Source organism: Ursus maritimus, unplaced genomic scaffold, assembly GCF_017311325.1.
Source record: "Ursus maritimus isolate PB19 unplaced genomic scaffold, ASM1731132v1 scaffold_16, whole genome shotgun sequence".
NCBI lineage: Eukaryota > Metazoa > Chordata > Mammalia > Carnivora > Ursidae > Ursus > Ursus maritimus.
The window spans coordinates 49494240-49510449 of NW_024424008.1; the positions used below are offsets into that span (position 1 = coordinate 49494240).

Consider the following 16210-nt stretch of genomic DNA (forward strand, 5'->3'; position numbering starts at 1 on the left):
CTTTAAAAAAAAAAAAAAAAAAAAAAAAAAGAAGATCATGGCAACCCCAGGAGGTGGGTGTCCTCAGCTGTGTTTTGCAGAACAGGGGCTGGGGCTTGAAAGGTAAAGGAGCTTGCCCACATCCTCCCAGCCGATTGAAGGCAGAGCTGGAAGGGGCCCCATGTCTCATGGGGTTCCCTTGTCTATGCTCTTCCTATCGACATAGCTTCCTAGCCATGCCCTCTGCTCCCCCCTATCCCCCCCGCCGCACCCCCACCCCAGTCCCCTGCTGGCTTCCTAGCTCACTCAGAGAAGAAAATCCTAATTCCAAGTTCTGGCCCCTAAGGCCCCTGTTACCTCGCCCCTTCCTAACTCTGGGACCTCGGGTCTCACCATTGGCTCTTTGATCCCTGCTCCTTGTGCTTCAGACACACGAAGCTCATGCCAGCCACTGGGACTTTGCTCTTGATGTTCCCCTGCTCGGCACTTGATTCCTTCAGGATTTGAGGTGGCTCACTCCCTCACTTTGTCAGGGGCTGCCTACACATCAGCCCCTCCGAGCAGTCCTCCCTGACTACCGATAGGAAACAACACTCCTTTGTTTTGCTTTTGTTCTTACAGCGGTTGCCAGGCCTCACTATGTAAAGTTACATTATACTTCTTTTCCTTGTTAGCGTCTGTTCCCTTCCAGCTTCATGTGGCGGGGACTCTCTGCCTGTCTTGTTCATGGCAATAACCCCTGGGGCCTAGGCTAAGTGTGTGGGACGTAATAGGTGGTTTATGAATACTGGGTACATGAGTGAATGCATGGCTGATGTTGAATGTTACTGCTTATCCCCTATGCAGAAAATGAATCTTTTGGGATGAGGTTTTGACAATATTGGCAGAAAATCTTAGTGTTAAGATCAGGACTAGGGTGAGGCCAGTGAGATGCCTACACTGTGCAGTTTAAGGAGGTGTTTGCCTGACCCTGAGGCACAAGCCTTTGCACCTGCTGGGGAGTGGGGCAGAGCCATGGCCGTGGGCCAGGTCCTTTAGGTCCCCACCTGTCACCCCTTCAGCCTGTGTGACCTCCTTGCTGTGGTGTTTCCAGGCCTGAGATTTCCAGAAGGAACTCCTGTCCTTGTAGGCCCATCAGTGGTCCCTTGGAGTTGTGCCGATTCCCACTGCTTGTCTGCCTTTTTTCCTGCTTGCTAGAACCCGGGGAAGAGCACGGGGCTGGGCTGGGTGCACTGCTTTACTCTGGCCTTGGTGTGTAGAGAGCAAGGCCTTCTGAATCTCCATCTGTCCTCAGGCATTCTGCCACGTGGGAGACACTGCGGCTTCAGCTGGAGGGGCTTCGGGCCAGCAGAGATGCTTGGAAGTGGTGGGGAAGAAGGGGAAACTGAAGCCAGCATAGTGGAGTCCGTTGCCATGGTCTTCAGCTAGTAGGTGGCAATGGTAGAGCTGGGGCAGGACAGCCAGATGAGGGCTTGCAGAGCCATGGTCCTGGGAGAGTCTTGGGGCCATTTGTCTGCCCCTGGCTTGACAGGCAATTTGGTTTCTCTTCACCCAGCCTTGCTTTACCCCAAGGGCCACATCAGGTATCCGTGAGGAGCTTTGCCCGCCCCACTCCACTCCCCGACTAATTTCAGACCTAAGGGACCCAGCCCACGGTCATGGCTCTGCTCTACTCCCCAGCAGGTGCAGAAGGCTTGCTGCCTCCCTGGCCTTGTGAGCCGGAATCCTCATGAGCTTGTGACTTTATCCACAGTGCCACCAGGGCAGAGCATGGAGGTCACAGTACCTACCACCCTCAACGTCCTCAATGGCTCCGATGCCCGTCTGCCCTGTACCTTCAACTCCTGCTACACAGTGAACCACAAACAGTTCTCCCTGAACTGGACCTACCAGGAGTGTAGTAACTGCTCTGAGGAGATGGTGAGTCCTGGGATGGGGGTGGCGGTGAGCGAGGGGCAGGAGCCCCTGGGCGTGAAGTCCACACTTCCCACCACCTGCCCTTGCCCCGGACCAGGACCCTGGAGATCCTGGTGGGCTGTCTGCTCCAGAGGGCTTCCGCAGAAGGTGTGTGGTCACGCTGGGTGGCCCTGGGAGGGTGGCAGAGACCTGGAGGTAACTGCCTCTCTTCCGGGGAAACAGGTGCATGGGGGGAGGGACACCCCTTTCCTTGAGGCTCCTTGCTCATCCAGCTCCCCTCCCCAGTTCCTCCAGTTCCGCATGAAGATCATCAACCTGAAGCTGGAGCGGTTCCGAGACCGCGTGGAGTTCTCAGGGAACCCCAGCAAGTATGATGTGTCGGTGACGCTGAGAAACGTGCAGCTCGAGGATGTGGGCACCTACAACTGCTATATCATGAACCCGCCCGACCGCCACCGCGGCCACGGCAAGATCTACCTGCAGGTCCTCATGGAAGGTGAGGGGAGGGGCGGGCAGAGCAGGGGAGCCTGCCGCGGCAGGGGTGGGGGTGGGGGTGTGTCCCTGCCAGTCCCCCGCCCCCCACCAGCAGGAGGAGCTCCTGGCTCCTTGGGAGGGGCTGTGCCCTCCTGAGGGTGGGAGCTCTGGCTTGTGTTGGGGGGAAGGCACCCCTGTTACTTCCTCGTGTCCCAGATCTTATCCTTATAATGACCTTGGTCATGATCATGATGCCAAGAATCATAATGGCAGTGTTCATGGCTTGGGCACGTGCTATCTAGGGGAGAAGTCAGCCACCTATGGTCACACTACAATTAGGACTCAAATTTGGGTCTATTCTATCTCGAAGTCCATGCTCTTAAATTCTGCATTTTACTGTCCTTCCCTGGGGCTTTGAGGTGCCCCGGGATTTTGGGGTGGGGCGCAGAGAGCTCAGGGGCCTGGGTTGATTTTGGCTTTGACTACAGTGCTTTCCACGCAGAGCGTCTGGTGAGGACCACCCGGTGCACGCTGTGGGGGGGGGGGGCAGGGGCAGTGGGAGAGGCTCCCTTTCCCTGCCCTGGTCCTCAGTGGGTCTGTCTTTTCCTTCTCCAGAGCCCCCTGAGCGGGACTCCACGGTGGCCGTGATCGTGGGTGCCTCCGTGGGCGGCTTCCTGGCGGTGGTCATCTTGGTGCTGATGGTAGTAAAGTGTGTGAGGAGGAAAAAAGAGCAGAAACTGAGCACGGATGACCTGAAGACGGAGGAGGAGGGCAAGACAGACGGAGAGGGCAACGCGGACGAGGGCCCCAAGTAACGCGGCCCCGCAGCCCCTCCCTCACGTCCTGTCTTCCTCCCACCCTCTGCCCTGCACAGTGTGCCCCTACCTGCCCTCTCTTGGTGTGCTTCTCTTGAACCAGGGTCCCAGGGCCCACCTGGGGCCTCCCGAACCCCTCACTTCGTACCCCCCACCCTGCACCAAGAGTGACCCACCTCTCTTTCATTTGGGAAACCTGCCATGGCGTGTGGGATGTGCGGGCCCCTGGGGGGGAGAAGTGGGCTCATAACTGCCAGTCCCTGAGAGGAGGCAGGAGGCCTGTGGGAGGGTCCCAGAAAGAGAGGGAGTGAGGGAGAGATCAGTTGCCCAGCCTGCCCTGTTTGTGGACTGGTCTGGTGGGCCTCAGGGAGGATCCGTGGGTGGCGAAGGGGCTTTCCTGGGCTGCCTCAAGAAAGCCCAGGCTGTGGCGTGGCTCTGCTCCCTGAGCTGCTCCAAGCCTTTGTCAGGCTGGGGGTGCTGATGGGCTCCTATCGCTTGAGTGGGGGCAGGTTGAAGGGATGACTGCATTTCCTGGCCATTGAAGGGAAGCCTTGGTCCAGGGGCCTGTGCTCTTACCCCCTCTCCATCGATAGCTGCTACCACAGGAGCCTTAGGGGGTTTTCTGCTGGCTGCGAATCTCTTGGGATTTGGGGGACGCACGGCACTGAAGACTCACCGAGCTGGGCCTGGGCGGGTTGTATGGTTCCAGGTCGCGGTCTTTTTCACCATAGTTAACCGCTAACAGGAGACAAATTTCAAAGTCAGCTGAGGTCTGAAGGGATGGGGGCTCCATTGTCAAATGGAGTTGGTTGCAGACTGCCTTCTCCAGCAGGGTGACTGCAGGGTGATGGCGGGGTGACCAGCCTTGGCCAGGTGTGTGGCTGGGGAGGGTGGAAACCGCGGCGCAGGAGTTGATGTGCAGAGTGGGGGCTCCGTTCGGGCCTTCTGTTCAAACTTTCCCAGTGACCCTCAGCAGGGCTTTTAGCTGGCTTTTGGGTAGACACCAGGGAAGGGAATGCCCTGAGGGAAGCGTGAGGGGGGCCTCAGAGCCTCTGAGATCCTGTGGCCATGTTACACCCTCCCTGCCCCAGGGACTCCCTCCGTGGGGAGGCAAGTAGCATTTCTGGAGAGCCAACTTTCACTGCCATTTTACTCACATTAAGAGGGAATTATTTAAGCCTCAAGAGAGGGAGAGAGCCAGAGAGAAACTGCTGACGCGACCTCTACCTTGGCAGACCCTAAGAGATCAAGGAAGCAAGTCACTCGCTACCGATGGGGAACCAGGTTCAAACTGACAGACTGAGGGTCCCGCCCTCCCCTCCTCTGGCTCCCCAGTCTCCAGTTTGAATCAACAGAGCCATAGTTTTCCCTGTGGGGAAGGGCCTCTGCGGGTAGACAGGGAGGTGAGGTGAGGGAGCTGGGCTATCCAGGCCTGCTCCTCTCCCAGGGCGCTGAGGATGGAGGGATGGAGCGGGAGGGCAGAGCTGCTAATGAGGCCCCACCCCTGCCCCGGACTGACCTTCTTTAGCATTTCGCCCCGCCTTTCCAGGAGCTCAGACCCTGCCCAGGCTCTGGGAGTCAGTGCCCAGGGCAGGAATCCGTCTGAGGAAAGGGGGTGGAGACAGGACTGTGACAGTCTCAGGGACTATTCTCTGCCTCTGCCCATCAGATGGCCAATTTGGGGAGAGAAGAAGAGCACACAGGAGGTTCAGTTTAATTCACTTCAATTCGACACCCATTTATTGAGCATCTGCTGTGTGCCTGGCACTGTGCCAGGTGCCGGGGCTGCACGCAAGGCCCTAACAGAGTAGGGAACTGCCAGGTCAGCACTGTGGGGACTACGATTCTTTCTTTTTTTTTGGTGTGTCTAATGCCACCTCTGCAGCCACTGCTTCCAGGCTGGAGTTGGAGAAGGAGGAAGTGAGTTCCGAATCGGGGCCCTGGGAAAGGAAGAAAGGAAGGGAAGGGCGAAAAAGTACAACAGGGGACAGGGCGACAGGCCAGGCAGAGTGGGCACAGAGTGGGAGATGGACAGCCTGGGTGACAGCTCCTGGGTGGGGTGAGTCCAGCTCAGTACCTAACTGCCAATCAACACACTGCCAATGGGGGTGGGCTAAGCCACCGGGATGCCTGGGGCAGGCGGACGCAGCCCATCCTCGGAGCCAACCAGCTAAGACGGGAGCGATGGGTGGTGGGTATCTCATACCAGCTGAGACTAAGAGCAGTTGTGATACCCTTCTGCAACCTGCAGATTTCCTTTTTCGGTGACCTCTCAAGCGCTCTCCTCGCCAGGGCGAGTGAGGATCTGTGCTGATGCAGGACATTTTTCTTTTTCCAGGATGCCTAACATTTAGGGAAAATTTTCGTGCGATTCCCTAGGTTTATTCTAAGAAGTCCTAACTCTCCATCAAGAAGCCCCAGACTTCTGAGTTCCTTCCTTTCAATGCCCTGACCCAGTGGGGCCCCCGCCTGCCCACCCTCATGGGCACTTTCTCCTGCAGCCTCTTAGGATCTCTCCGGAGGTCTCCTAGAGCTGCCTCCCCCAGGGCCGTGAGGCTGGGAACAAGATGGGGCTTCTGTGAGTAGAGGTGGGAAACTGGTGACATGTTTCCACAGCAGCCATTTCTCTACCCTGCTTTCTAGTTTATACCAGCAAGCTGCTCCTCTCCCTGCACTGTGGGGTCAAGCCCCACTTCCTGCTGCATGTTTCCGTCACTGCGCTCTGCTGGGTCCAGTCTGCTGGTTTCCTCAACTGCCCCTGCCTCTCCTGTTGTCTTGGAACTCCCTGTCTGTCTCTTCCTCCTAATTAAGGGCCCCCTTAAAGAGATGGTTGGCCAACCCATGGGATTGAGCTTCTAAGAACAAAGTACAATTTTTCAGGACTGAAATGCCTTGAGGTGCCTTGAAACTGGCTTTGAAAATAGCTGTCTGCCCCTTAGCTACGGACTAATCACAGTTATTCCCAATTTATTAAAAAGAAAAGCCGATTGGATCCATATTTTCTCCCCGGAAGTCCCCTTGGGGAAGGTGGGCAGATAAGTGTTTACAAGGTCAGGTGAAGCAGATGGACAATGGAAAATACTGGCCAGGTCCTAAAAGACAGTCCCAGGCCATAGGGATGGCGTGGTGCAGTTAGAATGAGTGATGAATCAAGAAATTTTCCTTGCACCTTGTCTTAAGGATAGACAGCCTGTGCCTCTTGCTAATGTCTTCCTTTATTGACGCTTGCTGATGCATTTACGCATAGTCTATATATAGGTATAAATATATTCTATATACAAATATAAAACATGGCGCTACATCTACCCCAAAAGTTATACCGGGTGGGGGGGGACCATCATTTCTCAATGTTTTGAGTTGATTCACCAAAGGCAAATTATGGAATGTTCTTATGGCTTTTTGTGCACTTGGAGGAGAAAACCCAACTACTTATGCACTTTCTTGGTTTTGTGTGCTCCAGGGTGGTTGGAGGGAGGTGGGGAGAAAAACTTCAATGGTCCTCTGTGACCCAGCTGCTGTGATGTGTCTGCTTTTTGGAGCAGACTTCGTTTCTTTTGCAGTTTTTCGTATTGCTTGGATCTATTGGCTACAATAAACAGATCATCTCCCCTGAACATCCCTCGAGTGTGGCTTTTTTCAGGGGTGAAGAACGGTGAAGAACGGGGTAAGTGGAGGCTTTGCTAGGATGCTGACAGGGACCCCTGCTGCTCCTTTCCTGGTAATCCTGCTGACATTACCGGGTCCCCAGCAAGGACTTGGTCCTTCTGCCCTGCTCATGTTGGCAAACGGCTCATCTCTCTCCCCCTTCGCCTTCTCTCAGAATCCTGGGGGACTCCGTCGACCTGGGAAGCACCCTGAAGACAGGGTGGCTGAACACCCACTTCTTGGGGGCCTCTTGGTTATTTCTGGGGTGATGACAACCTTGGGCACGGTGACACTGTTACACAGGTGTTGTCTACTTTTTCCATCCTTCCTGCTCCCGTTTCTAAGCTGTGTCTCACGAGCCAGACACTTCCTTTGCCTGCTCTGGACTCGGTGGGGGGAAACAGAGGACAGCTGCTCAGTCTGCCCTCATGTGGGTGTTTAGGGGGGAGAGTCAGGTTGTTTGTGTCCCATCTGAGTCCTGCTGGATCCCCCTACTTTTGGGACCAAAGACAATCCCCTGGCGGCAGGGTGGGGGGCGCCACTAGTCCAGACACACCTGGTCTTTTTCTCTCTTGCTTCCTGTTCTTAGTCTCTGCATTTTTTTGCCCCCCCCCCCCACACACACACACGAAAGATAGGAAAAGTTTCAACTTTCTGAATGGCAAGGAAATAAGGAAGTGGTTGGTTTCTACTTTTCTTCTGGTTTCTTTGTCATTTCTGTCTACTCCCTGGAGACCTAGAGACCTTTGGCAGTGGTTAGTGTCCAGGTGCATTTTAGAATATTCCCAGAGGACCCTGACACGGGTGGTCAGGTGGTCGGGTGGTCATAAGTCCTGCAGGGATTACAGCTGCAACCTGAGAGGGAAGCCAGAGGGAGGGGCAGCATTCAACAGAGGTGGCTGGTATTTAACCGAACTAAAGATACCTTGCTTTAAAAGGATGCCTGTCCTTCAGAGCCGCTGAGCCCTTCCAAGGATGGGATGTCAGAGAGGGTGCTTCTCTACTTAACATATAGGGAAACTGAGGCAGGGCAGGTGGACCAAACAGTAGAAGGCACTGGGGATTCTGGCTGGTTCTTTCTGGGGTGGGGCCAGCATCTTCCTCATTCTAGGGCTTTTCTCCCAGAACACTTTGGATCCGGGCCTGGCTTCTGGGAGAGTTGGATTTGGCTCAGGCAACTCTCTTAAATTGATGTTCTTCAGCCCAGCCTGCTTGGGGCTGGGGGTGGGGGGTGGGGTAGTTCTGATGGCAGAATGAGGTGCCTGGTGGGGGAAGAGCTAGCTCCCATTCTGGTGCTCAGAATTGGTCACCAGCTTTCTGTACCCTCAGCTGAGCTAGAGGTGTCTGCACAAGAGCCTCTCAGTCCCTACTGCTTCTTCACCTCCTGCTGGAACCCCCTGCTGGGCTTAGGCACCCCATCTGCCTGCTAACTGCCCGGAATCCAAGTCTGTATGGGGGCCAGGAGGGGTTGCTTTTGGAGTCCCTAGGACAGGTCCCGAAGGCCAAAAGGAGTAGAATGGGAGGGGAGATCTTTACAACATCAGAGACAGGAGGGGTCTTGGGGACCCTCTGGTCAAGCCCCCTGAGTATCCTGAAGGGGCAGTTGAGGACCATAGGCAAGTGACTGGCTTAGGGCCACACGACAAGTCAAGGACAAGACAGGATCTCCTATCAGGCTCTAGGTCGGCGGTTCTTCCCACAGCCTCCAGTCTGGGCACAGCTGGGCACAGCTGCACACCCCAGCCCAGGATCCTGCCCGCCCCACCCCAGCTGGGCCTGCGGGGAGCTGGAAGAGGCCCCCGTGCTTCCGCAAGGGCTGCATATAGAGCTGAGAGTCAGAGAGCAGAAGCGTTTCTCCCAAAGTCACACCGTTGGCTAATGAGGAGCCTGCGCTGGAAACCAAGTCTCTCTTCCCCAGGTAAGGCCTTCCCCAGGTTGACCCAATGCCCGTCATCAGACAAGAAGACGCCTGTCTCCCAGCTCCAATTCCCAGAGTCCCATTCCCACCTCCCGGTAGTGCGACTTGCCTCACGTTGGTTTGTATACGGGCCCCTCTTAGACTACTTGTCTCCTTCTCATTTTGCAGGGGTGGGGTAGTAACTACAGAGGGCTGGGCAGCTTCATGCATAGGAGCACGAGCCCGCACTAGGTCTCTGGCCCTCCTCCCTGGCATTTTGAGGACTCAGAAGGTCCACACTGACAGGGCACTGCAGGGATTCCTCTCAGATGGCCCTGGTGGCATTGTGCCCCCCCCCCCGACCTCACACCCTGAAGCCCACCAGGTTCCAGTCATCCTGGCTGCCCGCTCCCATGCTGATGTCCAGGGCGCCAGCCACCTTTCAGGACAAGCTCCAGCCGTCCAGTAGATGAGAGCTCCAGGGGGCATCTGAGAATCCTATCCTGGCATCTTGACCTAGGTTTGATCCTAAGATACACCGGCCTAGCCTGGGAGCCCCCTCCCCTGCAGGGCTAAGGAGGCCTCTGGCTAGAAGAGTGAGAAAGACTGATGAAGTCGCTTTTCCTTTTCTCTGGCAATAATGACCTTGGGAGCTCAGGAGGCGCCAGGGAAGGGGGCAGGTGGGCGCAGGGGGGTGCTCAGCTTGGCTACTTGGGACTCCATGGAGACACTTGCCCTTGTGGCCCTGGCAAAGGCACCTTGATCCCAGCCGCAGCTGCTGCTGCTTCTCAGCAGGGACAACTGCCCCATAAGCAGGTGACGTAGGGACTTGGAACCATTGGCCTTGACAGACTGAGAGCCCCTCTTGTGGGCAAATGGGCAGATGAAGACGATTTGTTCCACCAGGAGGGTAAGTGTGCATCACAGCTGTTGGCCAATACAGTGGCTGGGTCTGTGGCCACAGGGAGAGGGATTAGACTTGTCCCATTCTGCCCCAAGGCAGAACATTGGGGCAGGTGGGTAGAGACAGATATTGATCCCATGTTAAGTCAGAGCTGTGCAGAGGGTTGAGTTTCTCTGAGGTAATGAGATCCCCATCCTGGAAGGTATTCAAGCATGGCTTGAAGGTGTTGTTAAGAAGATTCACATATCAGGGCATACTTTTAGATGCCTTCTAAGTTCACTGATGATGGCCTTCTGCAGCGCTTGTTTTAGGATTCAAGGGATAAAAGGGGCATTAACTCTTGCTTGCCTGAAGAGAAATAAGACACAAGCACAGGCAAGCTCTTGTCCCTCTGCCTTCTTGCTCAGCCATGCTCTTCCCCAGCCTGCCTCTGTACCCTCATGCCCCTTTCCCCTGTTCATCTTGACCTGATTTGTCCAAGGTAGGGAGAGGGCAGGTGCTGAGTGCCTCTTCACAGTGAGAAATCGGCTGAGAGAGGCTGGAAATTTGGAGCCAGGCATCCTCCGGAACTTCTCTCCAGAGATCAGGCCAAGTGTAAATTGTGTCCTTGGCCCTTGGGCCAGGGCAAAGCTTTCCTGTCCTTCCAGCCAAGACTGTAGATGGAAGATGCCAGTCTTCACGGCCTTCTCTGTGGGCCCTCCCAGCTTCGCCAACATCTCCCAGCTCCCCATCCCCACCCCTTGGCCCACTCACGCCATCAGGGGCGCTCTGCTGTAGCGGGTGCTGTTGGGAAGGGCTGTGGAGTTGGGTTCGAGTCCAGCTGAGAGGGGTTGTGGAGGGGTGGGGAGGGGTGAGGGGCAGATTACTGAGAGCTGGCTGGACTAGTAAGGATAGCCACCGTTTACTGAGTACCGACCCTGTGCCTGGCCCTCAGCTAAACATTCTATGGATGTCAGCTGATGGAATTTTCAGGGCAACTCCCCAAATATGCATTCTTTTCTCACTTTTACAGATGGGGAGGCCAAGGCTCTGCTCTGTTAAGTCCCTCTACACACAAGGTGACATGGCCATGGCTAGAAAAGGGCAGAGGACTCAAACTGGGGCAGAGTGATGCCAAAAGCACCACATCACGCAGCGAGAAAGGACAGAAAGGGGCAGAGGACTAGTCTCTCGCAGCCCAAAGACCTAGGAGTGAGTGGGGGAAGCGTGGCTCGGTGCCAAGCTCAAAATGACCGTGGACCAGGTAAGGGCAAAAATGTTTGGAAGCAGAAACAAAGCCTTCTCAATGGGCCCCTAACAGCCCACCCTCTCCATGGCCTGGCCCTTGACCCTGCAGCTCTGCGCCTACAGCTCTGGTCCCTGCTGGCAGCCTTCTCTTCTCCTGGCTTCTTAAAACCTATAAAACCTCTTCTTGCCTCGGGCCATTATCTCCCTGTCCTACCCCTCCTCCCCGGCCTCTGTCACTCTCCAACTTCTCCAAGTTACCCTTCACTCCAGGGGCTCACCTCTCCATCTTCCCCACTGTCTTCCCCTGGCATGTCTCCCCTCCTACCCACATCCTCCCCTCCTGTCCCTTTGCAAGATCTCCTGCTCCCGCACTACAGTGTTCCCAGCAGACAGGATCAGAACATTCAGGGAGTCCGGCCTGGCGCCTGGCATGCCACACCGTTTCATACTTCTGTTTTGGTCAGTCTGTCTCAGCGCCCCGTTCAGGGCAGAACCAGGTCTGGGGTCCAGAGGACATCTGGCCATCCAGTCCCATGGGCATGGCAGCCAGGCTTCCCAAGGCCTCCAGCCCCCAGCCCTCCTAAGCCCCCATGCTCACTTGATGGCAACCAGGAAGCAGGAAGCAGGGAGTAAATACGGCTCTGGGTTGCTGGGTGGGGTAGCTGAGAGCCTGCCCTGGGGCTTCAACACCCCACCCCAATGTGGCCCAGAATCAAGAGGTGCCCAGGACTCACCCCATCTCTGAGCTGCGGCGGGAAGCAGACGCCTGCTCCTAGAAGTGGGCACACACCCCTCTCCAGCTTGGGACTGTCAGGGGAGCACCTCGTGGGTCAGGATGGTTCAGCTCCCTCCTCCCTCTGCCCTCCTCCTCCCAATGAGCTCATCTGTCTGGGGCTCCCCACCCCCTTTGCCCGAAGGATATTTGGATAGAACCTGAGAGAAAACAGATGAGGATGAGGGGGATGGAGGTGGTGGCTGCCTACCTACCTGTGCCCAGAGCCCTTAGACAGTGGAAGGTTCAGGAAGAGCTCATCTTTACCCCAACTCCACAATGTGCGGTGGGCTGGGGAGCCGCGGCTGGTGGCCAGTACCGGTTCCTTGGCTCGGCCTGCTAGACCACGTGCCTGCGGGCTGGTTTGGTGCATGCTGTCCTGTTAACCCCCTCGGCACCGCCAAACTTCAGTGGATGCTGAGACTGTGGCTGGGGGTGGGCCAGCGGGCACCCTGAGCCGGTGGGAAGGAACGGTGAGGAGGGACGCGCAGGGAACGGATCGAGGGGCACTAGAAAGGAGGCTCTCAAAAGTTTGTGCAGGTAGCAGCTGCCCAAACCCCCGAGGGGCAGAAGGGTTTGAGGGCATTTAACTTTAAATTAATGCAGGCATGCGGGCAGAGAATCTCGCCTGCATTTCCACGGTCCTGAGCATGGGGCTCTGTTTATTAGCAGAGGGAGGGCAGCTCAGGGAAGGTGCTGGAAGCAGATCCTGGTGTCGTTCAGGGGTGGGGTGGGGGTGCGGGGGTGGGCTCCCTGCAGAGCCCCGTGCTCCCTCCCTCTTCAAGCCGAGTCTGTGCCACCACCAGCGAGCTCCGTTACCTGCAAGGGCCGGACAGGGATGGGGACAGGGACAGGGACAGGAGGCGCGCGGGGGCTTGTGGGGGACGAGGGGGAGAGGGGCGGCAGGCAAGGGCAGGTGGGAGCCAGAGGCGGGAGGCTCCCTGCTAGGCTCCTGTTACTTAGGAGGAACTCCTCTTAAAATAGCTCCATTCCCTTACCCTTCCTCCCTGCTGGGGTCTTGGTGGCCGCCTTTCTGCGAACTGACAGGGGACCGAGCCTTTCATCTACCTGCGCTGGTAGAAGGTGGGACCTCCCCCGGCAGGCGTGAGTGCCTTCCCTTGGGAGCATTTCCCAGTCCCCGGGACCTGGAGCTCTGCCCCTAGAACTACTGGGGGCTCCCCCTCTCCCCTCCACACGCTCTCCCTCCTGGTTCCAATCCCTGGAGGGCAGGAACTGACAGGTCTCCTGTTCTCAGGACTATTGGACTGTTTCAAAGAATCTACGTGACCGCCCTTCCCCGGAGACAACCCTCTTCCCCTTAAATCTGAGCCCTATCTCCTCGTCCTCCCCACCCCACCCCCCAGATGACAGCTCCCTGACAGCTCCTTGGCCTGGGGCCCAGTCCCTCTCCGCATCCCTGAAATCTCGCTCTTCAAGGTATTTCTGAGCCAGGCTGTCCAGGACCTGAGTGTGCATTCCCCACCCCCAAGGATCAAGCCTGTCGGGGTGCCCTTGGGGGCGTTGTCCCAGCCACCCTCCCCTCCCTCAAGGGACTTCCAGTGGAAGGAGGGAAAAGAGCCAAAGAGCGAGGTGCTGCAACATGCCTTCGCACCCCCACCCAGAGCCCAGAGCGGGGGTGGGGGGGTGGGGGGTGGTTTCCGATCTAGGGAAGGAGGCTGAATCAGGGAGGGTTCCTCCAAGAGATAGCTCTCAAAGGGTAGGGGAGGAGGAGCTCTGACCCTCTGTGACCCTCTCCCTGAGCGCCCTCAGGAGGCTCCTCCAAGCTGGATCAATGGTCTAGGGTTTTGAGAATTTTTGAGGCAAGTGCTCTGTAAATGTAGAAATCTTCTAGCCACTAATGCATTTCTCAAGCACTTTTTCTGCCCGGGGTGTGGAACCCTCCCGATGTTCTTTAAAGGAAAGCTGAGGGTGGAGGGAGGGATCACGTAGTGGGGGAGGTTCTAATCCTGGCTTTAAGACACACTTTCTCTGTGACCTTGGGCTATGCATTCCACCTCTCTGGGCCCGTTTCTTCATCTGTGAAATGCTTGTGTCTCCTAAGGATCCTTCGGGCTCTCAGCAGGGTGAGCAGCAAGGCAGTGGGGAAGGTGGAGGGCACTGGGGACACGCGCCCCTTTTCCTGTGGCCAGGATCTAAAGATATCCAGAGAGCTCTGTCCCCTCCCCTCCCCCTTCTCTGGGCAGGGGTCACTTGCTTTCCCTTTGGCTCACCTCCTCTCTCACCTCAGCCTCCTGCTCTGAGAAACATGAGCCCTGCTGTAAAAATAAAGTGGGCAGGCGTGGGTGCCTGGCCCTGCCAATCTAGTGTCCGGGACCTCCTGGGGAAAGAGAGGGCGCTCCTGGAGATGGGAAGAGACTTAGGTTTTTTGGGGCCACAGACCTCTTTGAGAATAAGAAGACCTCAAATGGACCGCGAGCTTACCCTCTGTCTAGCACTCTGCTAAGCATTTTTACGGGCAATCATATCTCATTCCCTCTTCATAGCCAGGTCCACTTCTGATGCTTGTAAGGCCTGGAGCAAGTGTATAAATGGAAATTACATATGTGCCTAAATGTAAATTATAAATCAAGATAACAAAATGTTAAAGTTTATTATCCTCTGACTTGATTACTATTCCTTGACCTTAATTTGAAGACCGGGTCCAAAAAGCATGTTCTGGTCCACTCTCGTGCATGCCTGAGAACATTCCAGCTGCATGTCGAGTTCTAGCCACTCCCCAGCCCCTGCAAACAGCTGCACCTTGCCCACTGCCTGGGTGCACTGCAGGCAGGGTCCGCTTCTGGGAGGAGGAGCCTGGGGAAGAGGCTGGCTCAGGGTTGAGTCATTCCAGCAGGGAATTCCAGGGTCCTGGCTCCCCAGAGCCTGGTCTAGAAGAGGGAGGTGCATGGACCACCCTCCCTTTCTGCCCCACGGGACCCCCTTTTCCAGGGGGGAGATGATGGCCAGAGGAGGGCCAGAGCGAGGCCCAGGAAGCTCAGTCGCCCAGGGCCCTGAGGCCCCTCCCTGTTGTCTAGCCTAAGTGTGGCATTGTTCTTAACAATCTCACGAGGTAAAGATCATTCCTTTCACCAGAGTATAGATGAGGCTTGTGCAGAAGGTTGCATAACTTGCTCAAGGTCATACAGCAATAGATGCTGGAGCTGGGATCCTAACTCCAGCGCTGCTGCAACATTGTCTCGGCTACACCGGCTATGCCGGCTATGCTGGAAAGGCAGCGGGCTTCTCTTCTGGAAAGACAGGCATTCAGCATTTCCCAGCCAATCTCAAGGGGTCCATGATCTCTTGGAAGCCCACCAGGGGTCCCAGGATAAGAAGGTGGGGGTGTTGGTGAGGCACTGGTGGGGCTAAGGCAGGGGTCAGGCCATGAAGTGGGAGCAGGTTTTCGGGTTTGAACCAGCCTCCAGACCAGGCGTACAAGGAGTGGAGGACCAGGGAGGCAGACAGGATCTGTGATGGAGGGAGGGAGTCTGGATGGTTGGCAAGGGGCTGTGAGGAGGGCAGCGAGAGAGGACAGCAGACATTCTGCTAATGAACCACGGCAAACAGCACTTCTCACTTTGCCCTCAAGGTTAGATAAGGCTTGCTGGTTAGCGGTCTCCCAGCAGCCCTCTGATCTGCTGTAACCTCGAGCAGGGAGGCCTGCCCTGGGCTCCTTCACCCCCACCCGAAAAGGGAGGCCCAGAGAATCGCTTGGTGGAGGGTGAAAGGGCAGAGTCTGGGGGGGGGGACAGCATAGGTGGGAGAAATGAGAAGTAGGGGTGTGGCGGGAGGGCGTAGCCGGACGCAGATAGGGAGTGTCTGGCCTGATTCCCTAGCTGGGAGCATCACGATTTCCAAGGAGTCCACGAAGAAATGGGAGAGGTTGGTGGGCGGTGGGCGGGGGCAGTTTGCAACGGGAAGCTCTGTTCCCGGAGCCCCGAGCCGCGGGGGCGAAGGCGGCGGGCTGCAGGCGCGGGGCGGGGGCGGGGGTCCGCAGTGGGCAAGCCTGCACCTGCTCACCAGCTGCGGCGGGGCCAGCCGCGGACGTTCGAGCGGTCCCTCTGCGGCCCCGGGAGAGGGAGTCGCTACCCCACTCGTGGTCCCCAAAGCAGAACAACACAGCCTTCCAACACCCGAAGAGCTCCACATCTACTCCCCCCCCAAACTATCCTCCTAATTGGCAGCTCAGCGCCTGGGATGATGCGGGCGGCTGCGGGTGGCCCTGCAGTGCCGAGCCGCAGCCGCCCAGCCCGAGCTGGAGAGGGAGTGGGGTGCCCGGCCTGCTCCCGGGGCTCCCGGGCCGCGAAGCGGGGTGCGCGGGGCAGGGTGCGCAGCGGGCGGGGGCGCCCCGGGGCTCCGCGGCGGCCATCGCCCCTCCTGCGGCTGGAGCGCTTCCAGAGCAGAGGCGCAGCGCCGCTCTCCTCTGCGCTCGCTCAGCGGTCCTCCTGCTAGTCGTCGTCCTCCTCCTCTTGCTCCTCCTTCTCCTGCCGGTGCCCTCGGCAGCCGCTCGGGCAGCCGGCTCCTCCTCTCCCTCCCTCCCCCTGCTCTTGCACTCTCCCCGCTAACTTTCCCGAGCCCCG

General features: G+C 57.2%; 1 protein-coding gene across 1 annotated transcript in view; it reads left to right on the forward strand.

The window, feature by feature from the left end:
- SCN2B (sodium voltage-gated channel beta subunit 2) overlaps positions 1–3408 on the forward strand; it is a 9946-nt gene extending 6538 nt beyond the window's left edge. Inside the window, exons 2-4 of the mRNA XM_040631174.1 lie at positions 1733–1899; positions 2182–2392; positions 2986–3408. Of these exons, the coding sequence (XP_040487108.1) occupies positions 1733–1899; positions 2182–2392; positions 2986–3185 (578 nt within the window). The 3' untranslated portion in view covers positions 3186–3408. The remainder of the gene's footprint in view (positions 1–1732; positions 1900–2181; positions 2393–2985) is intronic.
- Positions 3409–16210: the final 12802 nt, after the last annotated feature.